Source organism: Haliotis rufescens, unplaced genomic scaffold (assembly GCF_023055435.1).
Source record: "Haliotis rufescens isolate VD_foot unplaced genomic scaffold, xgHalRufe1.0.p SCAF_6, whole genome shotgun sequence".
NCBI lineage: Eukaryota > Metazoa > Mollusca > Gastropoda > Lepetellida > Haliotidae > Haliotis > Haliotis rufescens.
In genome coordinates, this window is record NW_025964334.1 from 945405 (window position 1) to 957824 (window position 12420).

General features: G+C 41.8%; 1 protein-coding gene across 16 annotated transcripts in view; it reads right to left on the bottom strand.

The window, feature by feature from the left end:
• Positions 1 to 516: 516 nt before the first annotated feature.
• The window catches only part of LOC124116842 (armadillo repeat protein deleted in velo-cardio-facial syndrome homolog), a 121628-nt gene continuing 109724 nt past the window's right edge, over positions 517 to 12420 (bottom strand). For 15 of the 16 annotated variants that reach the window (XM_048385681.1, XM_048385679.1, XM_048385678.1 and 12 more), the window contains 5 exons: positions 11207 to 11304; positions 9208 to 9443; positions 6242 to 6270; positions 4742 to 4864; positions 517 to 3411 (listed from right to left, as the gene is read on the bottom strand). In XM_048385681.1, coding sequence (XP_048241638.1) covers positions 3268 to 3411; positions 4742 to 4864; positions 6242 to 6270; positions 9208 to 9443; positions 11207 to 11304 — 630 coding nt within the window. In that variant the 3' untranslated portion in view covers positions 517 to 3267. The remainder of the gene's footprint in view (positions 3412 to 4741; positions 4865 to 6241; positions 6271 to 9207; positions 9444 to 11206; positions 11305 to 12420) is intronic. The other variant, XM_048385676.1, reaches the window with a different exon arrangement.

A 12420-nucleotide genomic window follows, 5' to 3' on the forward strand; every position in this document is an offset into this window, starting at 1 on the left:
GTGTAGCCATTGATTCAACCACAGACTGTAGTCTTGCCATTGATTCAACCATAGACTGTAGTGTAGCCATTGATTCAACCACAGACTGTAGTGTATCCATTGATTCAACCACAGACTGTAGTGTAGCCATTGTTTCAACCACAGACTGTAGTGTAGCCATTAATTCAACCACAGACTGTAGTGTAGCCATTGATTCAACCATAGACTGTAGTGTAGCCATTGATTCAACCATAGACTGTAGTGTAGCCATTGATTCAACCACAGACTGTAGTGTAGCCATTGATTCAACCACAGACTGTAGTGTAGCCATTGATTCAACCACATACTGTAGCCATTGATTCAACCATAGACTGTAGTGTAGCCATTGATTCAACTATAGACTGTACCCATGTGATACGGAAACACTCAAAGCATCATTCAGCTCCACTCACTCACTGAATCCAACTCCTAAAACAAGATGACACTTGCAAGATAATCAGCAGCTGTACCCTTCTTCAAAAACATGAAACAATCTAATTATCTGGAAAAATTTATTATTTCTCAAAATGATATGATACACGACACGACAAATGATTTTAATGGGCAAGACAACAGGATGGTTGGTGAACGAGACGCGTCTCCATGGCAACCAACCCTGGCTGCAGTGGTCTGAGGCTGGCTCTTCACCACTTCACATACATTGTTCATAAATCAGACTGGATTAATATTCTGAGAATTAAGTCGCAGAGCCTTAGAAGTCAATGGTGTCATCAGAAAGATTCTGTCCTATGTAAGAATATTGAATAAGAGATGTACAAAAATGCTCTTTATCCAACCATTTTCACTCAAAACAATATGTATATATATTCTAAAATCATTCAATAACAGTCTTTAAATAAAACAATTTCTTTTGAAACGGTTGTGTACAGAGCATTTCTAAGGACAATTGTTTTCATAAAATATATGTCATGCAGAACATTTTTTATTCTATCGTGTTAACAGTTAAATTTCTTTCTATACATAATATCACATACACACATTTATCTTGGTAATAAAAAAACTGGAAAACACTGAATTATGGAGAAATGTTCATTTTTATTCACATAAAAAAAACAGATTTATGAAAAGGTTCATAATTATCACAACATAATCAGGTCTTTGAGCAGACATCGGTTACTTGTGCATAGGCTCAAAGTGGGATAGTGTCCTGACAAACTTGCCGTGTTGCAGCTGAAGATAACAATAGGAGAAATGGCCTACATTAATGCAGAATATGGCAGTCGAGGTGTGCTGTATCACCAGTTAAGCTGTAACATGTTCGTTCTAACACATACTTGCATTTAAAGAGGAAATTCATACTTGAATATAATTCAAAGTGTAAATATCAATTATTATCACACAAGAACTTTACTTTGTCCTAATCTCTCATCCCAGCGGCTGTAAACAGCATCTGAGAAAAACAATATCTTCAGGTAGGAATTAATGTCCAAGGTTTTCTGTTAAAGGGCAATTACTGGTTACGTCACAAGCTTGCTGTCAAAGGGGAGAGAACTCTTCAAAAGGGACTTCCGCAAATTCTCCAAGATGATTATTCAACAATAAATACTGCATACTGTTGACAAATATCCAGAAGGATTCCAATAATTTACAGAATTTCTTTATACATGTTGTCACAAACCAAAATCATTCCAAAACTACTTTTATATATTTTAGACTTGGAATCTTTGTTCCAGAAGGCTCTATGGGACAGCTTTCTGGGTTCAGTTCTACATCAGGGACGTGTTACTGGTGGTATCAGAATCGTATGACATCCTGCACACCACCATCCAAGAATCACAGTGTAGTCCAAGTGGAAATGTCCGCCTGATGAGGCCCGATCCTACTGATTACCACAGGAAGGACAAGAAGTGTGGATTACGGTATTAATACTCTATCATATATTGCTAACCGACTACGAAGCTGGAGTGCAAGCAGGATATGAGGACAGACAGAAGTGGAGTTGTCGCAGAACCTGACACAGGTGCAGAAGAAAGGGAGCAGAAGAAACCATTGTCACATGATTATATACATGTTTCAGATATGGACAATCTAATCCAAGGACGTCAGTCCTGTGTCAGGGAGGCCTTTCTTTACACAAAGGTATGGCTCATTGCCCATCACAAACTGTTTACAAGGAAACCACTAACAGTCTGATGTTTTCTACTCGGAGAAGTCGGATTTGGTTGAAACAATGCGAGATACCTTTGTGCAGCAAACACAAATGACCTCAAAGGGAGATAACTCCATAAACATGACATTAGAAGAGTTCAAGAAAGGGGGACAACTCCGTTTAACGTGGAATTAGAGTTCCAGAAGGAGACATTTGCATGGCATTCAAGTCCCTCAAAGGGAGATAACTATACATATTCTATGACAGACTTGGATATGTGAGATAGCAGCAGCTACAAAAACAAAGCAACTTGATTCATAGAAAAATATATATCTTCTGCTGTGTACGTCTGCACTCCGTGTAATGCTACAGTGTCTTAAAACGATGACATATATTCACTCCTGACATGAACATGCATGAACTGTACTCGCATCCCACACATCAACACCTGTGTGCTAGATGAAATACGAAATTAGAAAATAACTGAATATTACTAGACAAATCTGATACACCTCGTTGGGCACGCACATTGCCATGGTTATTATGGTGTGCATACACAAAGTCTGTCACAGTGATTCCAGTACCGGTCTGACAACCCTGGCATCAGAAGTAGCTGTACAATCAGTTAACGTCAGCGCTCCATGTATATACAATATTTCTGACTACAGCTAAAATTATTCTGTACTATCACACATCCTTTTGAGTCAAAACAGAAGGGGTTGAGAGAACATCACATATCCTCCGCGCAATGTCGTCAGTTAACAACCTGTATTGAGTCGGCACACAGTCTGAGGGCTGTGATCCTTCGAATCAGTAACACCCATGACAGGTTTGGGCACAAGCACATTCCTCGGTACATCCACAGTCGATATCACGAAGAAGCTTATGTAATCAATTCCAAATGATCCTTTGACATGTGAATTCACAGATTATTACAATTTCCGCTGTTTTTTATGCAGATATGTCGTAAAAACGTCCACAACACTGCAGTATGTACAGAGTTACCTCCCCTGTTTTCACTTTTCAAAGTTTTATCTGCAGACATAAAAACTTCCAATGGACAGGAGTTCCTTCCCTGGACAAGGGTTATCTCCCTTGGTTCAGTGCATGACTTAACAGATGACAGCAGGGTCATGTGATCACACCCAGGAGTCGGCCCCGCCCTGTGGTCCTCCCCCCGCGTCCAGCATGACTTTACTGGAGTGTACGTAGTCATCGTTACGACGCTGGCCCTTCTTGTTTACCTTTGCATACAATGGTTCCCCGGACTGGTCGGCTGGCTCCTGTGGGCACAGAAAGAAAACAATGTATTTGTTTTGTGTCATCACTATAACCATACAGTTCATAGTCTGCCTGCTACATGAGTGAGTGAGTGAGTGAGTTGGGTTTAACCGCTTTTAACAATATCACAGTCATATTGCGGCGTGTCAGCTTAATTTGGGAGGAAAGCCCGAAGTAATGCAGGTCTCAGACGTTTACCACTTCGGTGAAAACCACAAGCACGGGCATCGTGCTGGTAAACCTATTCGGGGCGATCCAGGATTCAAACCCACAATCATAGGTTTCTTGCGTACCCAAGGGATGTAACTCTGCAAAGCGAATGACAGCGCCTTAGACGACTGGGCCACCCATGCCCCCTGGCTGGTACACGACGGAGAGGTACGAGCTTTACTTAGCTGTGTATGTATTGAGAACTCACCTTACTGAGTGACTCTACATGACCCACTCTGCCCCATATGGTGGCCATGAATTGAATCTGGACCATACGTTAATTCTTGAAAACAGTCTTTGAAAAAAACGATCAAATCCATCAACTTACTTTGAGTCCGATCACACCCTGTAACCATGGGCCCCCCACACTGATCAGTTCTTACCACTCTGCTGTCTTGGGAACACGCTCAGCCTTGGATTAGTCCTCTCACATCATCATACAATCTAAACATCCAGCACTTTTCTATAGCGGAAAGCTTAGGAGACTTTGGGATGTCTCTTTCTCAGAGTGAATTACCAACTATATCCTTGCCGACTAAATCCTTGTGTTAAGCTAACCTGTTGCATGTTTGGGAAGAGGGCGACACCCCCGACTGGTGGCTTGTCCCTGTTGGTGTAACTACACATGACACGACTATGAATCTAAGTTAACCTGTTGCATGTTTGGGAAGAGGGCGACACCCCCGACTGGTGGCTTGTCCCTGTTGGAGTAACTACACATGACACGACTATGAATCTAAGTTAACCTGTTGCATGTTTGGGAAGAGGGCGACACCCCCGACTGGTGGCTTGTCCCTGTTGGAGTAACTACACATGACACGACTATGACTCTAAGCTAACCTGTTGCATGTTTGGGAAGAGGGCGACACCCCCGACTGGTGGCTTGTCCCTGTGGGCGTCACTACACATGACACGACTATGAATCTAAGCTAACCTGTTGCATGTTTGGGAAGAGGGCGACACCCCCGACTGGTGGCTTGTCCCTGTTGGTGTAACTACACATGACACGACATTGAATCTAAGCTAACCTGTTGCATGTTTGGGAAGAGGGTGACACCCCCGACTGGTGGCTTGTCCCTGTGGGCGTCACTACACATGACATGACTATGAATCTAAGCTAACCTGTTGCATGTTTGGGAAGAGGGCGACACCCCCGACTGGTGGCTTGTTTCTGTGGGGGGGTGGCTGTGGCTCCTCGAGGGGGGCATAACCAGGGCCAAGGTCCGTCATGGGTATGTCATCCTGCTGAAATGTGATTAAGATCTTGGTTAACAACAACAGAAGGTCAAGGTTACCATATAACAATGGAAGGTCAAGGCTAATGTATGACAAGGAAGGTCAAGGTTCACATACAACAATGGAAGGTCAAGGCTAATGTATGACAAGAAAGGTCGAGGTTCACATACAACAATGGAAGGTCAAGGCTAATGTATGACAAGGAAGGTCAAGGTTCACATACAACAATGGAAGGTCATGGCTAATGTATGACAAGGAAGGTCGAGGTTCACATACAACAATAGAAGGTCAAGGCTAATGTATGACAAGGAAGGTCAAGGTTCACATACAACAATGGAAGGTCAAGGCTAATGTATGACAAGGAAGGTCAAGGTTCACTTACAACAATGGAAGGTCAAGGCTAATGTATGACAAGGAGGTCAAGGTTCACATACAACAATGGAAGGTCAAGGCTAATGTATGACAAGGAGGTCAATGTTCACATACAACAACGGAAGGTCAAGCCAACTTTCAACAGAGGGTCAGAAAATACATAAAGCTAATTTTTCATCCATATTTTTCCAAAGATGAGGTGAGGTGAAATTGGGTTTAACGTCGCGTCCAAGATTTTTGCACTTATATAGCGAAGTGCATGCACGTGTGTGTGTGTGGCTGCTTGTACTAGTCCGGACTGATGCCGATTTATAGTTCTAGCTCACTGAGATACCATGCCGCAGTTTAACATGAATACCCCACTCAGACACAGTATACTGACTCCGAGCCGACCAGTCCTTGTTTTAGCCCCTTAATGCCGAGCGCCAGACAGGGTAACAACAAATACCATCTTTTAACGTCTTTTGGTATGACGCGGCCGGGGATCGAACCCCGGACCTTCCGCTCTCCGGGCGGACGCTCTACCACAAGACCACGGAGGCGGCCTATTTTTCCAAAGAAGAGAGATGGGAGGCAACATATTTCTCAAATTGTATTTTAGTCAAAATGTCTGCTGGGACAAATGTCTTGTAGATTACAGTCCTTGACAAATAGCCTGCACTCCACTCCTCACGCTGATGAGGTAGATCTTGGTGAGTGAGTGAGTGAGAGTATGGTTTACGCCGCTTTTAGCAATATTCCAGCAACATTCCAGCAACATCACGGCGGAGGACACCAGAAATGGGCTTCACTCATTGTACCCATATGGGGAATCGAACCCAGGTCTTTCGCATGATGAATGAACGCTTTAACCGCTCGGCTACCCCACCGCCCTAGGAGGTCTTGGTAAGTTGAGTTCAGGGGAGAGAGCCCAGTTTGAAACACGACATTCAGCATATTCTAGTCACGGGCAGTATGTATGACAAAGTGTCAAAACTGCAGACATGGCATGATAAACCTTTAAACAATACTTACTCTACTGTCATGGGAATAGTTGTGTCGATCTGAAATGGAAGCAATTGTTGGTCAGATTTCTCAGAAATATATAAGCATGTCATGTGACGAGTCCCCTCACCTCTTGCAAACAGGATTCTCTGCCATCCCGGGGAACATCAGTTCGATAGCTAGATAATAAAGTGGCTTAATACTTCACTTTCAGATCTCATTCCTCACAGCAAAGATGCAAACAATCCTAGAAATCACAGATCAATTTTACATTGTGAGAGCATCAGCACTGAACTGTGACAACCCTCATATCACCATTACGTCCCTGATATTACTGTCATACTATCATAGCTAATAGTGTGATCATAACATTACTGTCATACTATCATAGCTAATAATGTGATCATAACATTACTGTCATACTATCATAGCTAATAATGTGATCATAACATTACTGTGATACTATTACTGTGATGATGTGATCATAACATTACTGTGATACTATCATAGCTAATAATGTGATCATAACATTACTGTGATACTATCATAGCTAATAATGTGATCATAACATTACTGTCATACTATCATAGCTAATAATGTGATCATAACAGTACTGTCATACTATCATAGCTAATAATGTGATCATAACATTACTGTCATACTATCATAGCTAATAATGTGATCATAACATTACTGTCATACTATCATAGCTAATAATGTGATCATAACATTACTGTCATACTATCATAGCTAATAATGTGATCATAACATTACTGTCATACTATCATAGCTAATAATGTGATCATAACATTACTGTCATACTATCATAGCTAATAATGTGATCATAACATTACTGTGATCATATTACTGTGATGATGTGATCATAACATTAATCATATTACCATTACGTCCCTGATATTACTGTCATACTATCATAGCTAATAATGTGATCATAACAGTACTGTCATACTATCATAGCTAATAATGTGATCATAACAGTACTGTCATACTATCATAGCTAATAATGTGATCATAACATTACTGTCATACTATCATAGCTAATAATGTGATCATAACATTACTGTCATACTATCATAGCTAATAATGTGATCATAACATCACTTTGATCATATTACCGTGATGATGTGATCATAACATTACTTTGATCATATTACCGTGATGACATGATCATAACATTAATCATATTACCATGATGATAATGTGATCATTACATTACTGAGATCATATTACTGTGATGACATGATCATAACATTAATCATATTACCATGATGATAATGTGATCATTACATTACTGAGATCATATTACCGTGATGATGTGATCATAACATTACTTTGATCATATTACTGTGATGACATGATCATAACATTAATCATATTACCATGATGATAATGTGATCATTACATTACTGAGATCATATTACCGTGATGATGTGATCATAACATTACTTTGATCATATTACTGTGATGACATGATCATAACATTAATCATATTACCATGATGATAATGTGATCATTACATTACTGAGATCATATTACCGTGATGATGTGATCATAACATTACTTTGATCATATTACTGTGATGATGTGATCATAACATTAATCATATTACCATGATGATAATGTGATCATTACATTACTGAGATCATATTACCGTGATGATGTGATCATAACATTACTGTGATTATATTACCGTGATGATAATGTGATCATAACATTAATCATATTACCATAAAGATAATGTGATCATTCTGATAATACTGTGTTCATAGTGATGTTATCATGATCATATTACCGTAATATTAATGTGATCATTCTGATAATATTCTGATCATAACATAACTGTGACCATACTGGTATAAATGTACTGATATTACCATGATCATATTGATAATACCGTGATAATATTACCCTGGCATACTAACATTACAGTGTTCATACTGATATAACCGTGATCATATTGATATTACCATGATCTTATTGATATTACCGTGATCTTATTGATATAACTGTGATCTTATTGATTTTACCGTGATCTTATTGATATTACCGTGATCTTATTGATTTTCCCTTGATCATATAGACATTACCGTGATCTTATTGATATTACTGTGATCTTAATGATATTACCGTGATCTTATTGATATTACCGTGATAATATTACCCTGGCATACTGACATTACAGTGTTCATACTGATATTACCGTGATCATATTGATATTACCATGATCTTATTGATATTACCATGATCTTATTGATATTACCGTGATCTTATTGATATTACCATGATCTTATTGATATTACCGTGATCTTATTGATATTACCGTGATCTTATTGATTATTACCGTGATCTTATTGATATTACCATGATCTTAATGATATTACCGTGATCTTATTGATATTACCGTGATCTTATTGATATTACCATGATCTTATTGATATTACCGTGATAATATTACCCTGGCATACTAACATTACAGTGTTCATACTGATATTACCGTGATCATATTGATATTACCATGATCTTATTGATATTACCATGATCTTATTGATATTACCGTGATCTTATTGATTATAACCGTGATCTTATTGATATTACCATGATCTTAATGATATTACCGTGATCTTATTGATATTACCATGATCTTATTGATATTACCGTGATCTTATTGATATTACCATGATCATATTGATATTACCGTGATCTTATTGATATTACCATGATCTTATTGATATTACCGTGATCATATTGATATTAACGTCATCATATTGATATTACCGTGATCTTATTGATATTACCGTGATCTTATTGATATGACCGCGATCTTATTGATATTACCATGATCTTATTGATATTACCGTGATCATATTGATATTACCGTGATCTCATTGATATTACCGTGATCATATTGATATTACCGTGATCATATTGATATTACCGTGATCTTATTGATATTACCGTGATCATATTGATATTACCGTGATCATTTAGATGTGAGTGGCTCTGGTTCATTGAGAAGTAGCCATCAGCCTCATTGTGACTGTGATCGTTGCTGTTGTTAGGACGCTTCTGCAACGGTCGTCCCGGAGACAGCGTGTTGTCATCATAACCCTGAGCACTGATTGGTCTGTTTAGCGTGTTGTATGGGGTGGTATGGTTACTGGCCACGGGACTCACACTACTGCTTAAGTTGCTGTACTTTGAGCCCTCCGCTCTGAAACGTGGAATAGAAACAAAACTGTGAGCCCAAATGTGTGTCACTTTGATGTGGGAAAAACACCCTCAGTGATTGAGGTCTTAGATGTTTACTACACTGTTGAAACCCAGAAACACTCAGAGTGACCAGGGTACCAACGATTACACGTTGCTGGCATGTTTGTTTGTTTGTTGTTTAACACCGCACTCAGCAATATTACAGCAATATGATGGTAGTACATAATCAAGTCTGGACCAGACAATCCAGTGATTGACATAATTGGGACACATGACATGCATCAACCAAGTCAGCAAGCCTTGACCACCAGATCCCGTCAGTCGCCTCTTACGACAAGCATAGTCGCCTTTTACAGCAAGCATGGGTTGCTGAAGACCTATTCTACCCCAGATCTTCACGGGTCATGTTACTGGCTTGAGACGAGTGCCTGGAAATGGCCGCCCATTGTGACAACACCGGGGGCATCTCTGCTCCGCACTCCGAGGATCACAAATACACACAGTCTGTGATTCAGCACTCTTAACAATCGCCTAACACCAGGGCTTAGACAATCAATATACAATATTGTCACATAATGTTGTTGGCATGCAGTCATGTCATGTGTCTTGCTGTCTGTCATGTTGGCATGAGGTCTGTCATGTTGCCATGAGGTCTGTCATGTTGCCATGAGGTCTGTCATGTTGCCATGAGGTCTGTCATATTGACATGAGGTCTGTCATGTTGCCATGAGGTCTGTCATGTTGCCATGAGGTCTGTCATATTGACATGAGGTCTGTCATGTTGCCATGAGGTCTGTCATGTTGCCATGAGGTCTGTCATGTTGCCATGAGGTCTGTCATGTTGCCATGAGGTCTGTCATGTTGCCATGAGGTCTGTCATATTGACATGAGGTCTGTCATGTTGCCATGAGGTCTGTCATGTTGACATGAGGTCTGTCATGTTGCCATACAGTCTGACATGTTGGCATGCGGTCTGTCATGTTGGTATGAGGTCTGTCATGTTGCCAGGTGGTCTGTCATGTTGCCATACAGTCTGACATGTTGCCATGAGGTCTGTCATGTTGCCATGAGGTCTGTCATATTGCCATGAGGTCTGTCATATTGCCATGAGGTCTGTCATGTTGCCATGACGTCTGTCATATTGACATGAGGTCTGTCATATTGACATGAGGTCTGTCATGTTGCCATGAGGTCTGTCATGTTGACATGAGGTCTGTCATGTTGACATGAGGTCTGTCATGTTGCCATACAGTCTGACACGTTGGCATGCGGTCTGTCATGTTGGTATGAGGTCTGTCATGTTGCCAGGTGGTCTGCCATGTTGCCATACAGTCTGACATGTTGCCATGAGGTCTGTCATGTTGCCATGAGGTCTGTCATTTTGCCAGGTGGTCTGTCATATTGCCATGAGGTCTGTCATGTTGACATGAGGTCTGTCATGTTGGTATGAGGTCTGTCATGTTGACATGAGGTCTGTCATGTTGGTATGAGGTCTGTCATGTTGCCATGAGGTCTGTCATGTTGCCATGAGCTCCGTCATTTTGCTATGAGGTCTGTCATGTTGCCATGAGGTCTGTCATGTTGCCATGAGGTCTGTCATGTTGCCATGAGCTCCGTCATGTTGCCATGAGGTCTGTCATGTTGCCATGAGGTCTGTCATTTTGCAATGAGGTCTGTCATGTTGCCATGAGGTCTGTCATGTTGCCATGAGGTCTGTCATGTTGCCATGAGGTCTGTCATGTTGCCATAAGGTCTGTCATGTACCTGCAAGCAGCTGTGAACATCAGGAAGTCCTTCTCCGTGAGCCCCATCCGGGAGTACTCTGGATGCAGGGCTCGGAATGTCCACATCGTCCGCATCACCTGCATCACAAGCAGATCCAACCTACAGTTCAGCATCGTTAAACAGCCTTAAATCTGTGAGAAGGGAGTGAGTATTGTATTACACTTTTTTGAAGCAATATTCAAGCAATATCATTGCAGGGGACACCAGAAATGGGCTTCACACATTGTACCCATGTTGGGAATCAACACTATAGGGCTCTTACAACAGGGGTCCTGGTTGAATTCCCCTGGGGCAGGGGGACTGCTAACACTATAGGGCTCTTACAACAGGGGTCCTGGTTGAATCCCACTGGGGCAGGGGGACTGCTAACACTATAGGGCTCTTACAACAGGGGCTCTGGTGAAATTCCCCTGGGGTAGGGGCTCTGCTAACACTATAGGGCTCTTACCAACAGGGGCTCTGGTTAAATTCCCCTGGGGCAGGGGCACTGCTAACACTATAGGGCTGTTACAACAGGGATCCTGGTTAAATCCCACTGGGGCAGGGGGACTGCTAACACTATAGGGCTCTTACAACAGGGATCCTGGTTGAATCCCACTGGGGTAGGGGCACTGCTAACACTATAGGGCTCTTACAACAGGGGCTCTGGTGAAATTCCCCTGTGGCAGGGGCACTGCTAACACTATAGGGCTCTTACAACAGGGGCTCTGGTTAAATCCCACTGGGGTAGGGGCACTGCTAACACTATAGGGCTCTTAAAACAGGGGCTCTGGTTATCCCCCTGGGGCAGGGGCACTGCTAACACTATAGGGCTCTTACAACAGGGGCTCTGGTTGAATTCCCCTGGGGCAGGGGCTCTGCTAACACTATAGGGCTCTTACAACAGGGGCTCTGGTTGAATTCCCCTGGGGCAGGGGCACTGCTAACACTATAGGGCTCTTACAACAGGGGCTCTGGTAATCCCCCTGGGGCAGGGGCACTGCTAACACTATAGGGCTCTTAAAACAGGGGCTCTGGTTGAATTCCCCTGGGGCAGGGGCACTGCTAACACTATAGGGCTCTTACAACAGGGGCTCTGGTTATCCCCCTGGGGCAGGGGCACTGCTAACACTATAGGGCTCTTACAACAGGAGCTCTGGTTATCCCCCTGGGGCAGGGGTACAGCTAACACTATAGGGCTCTTAAAACAGGGG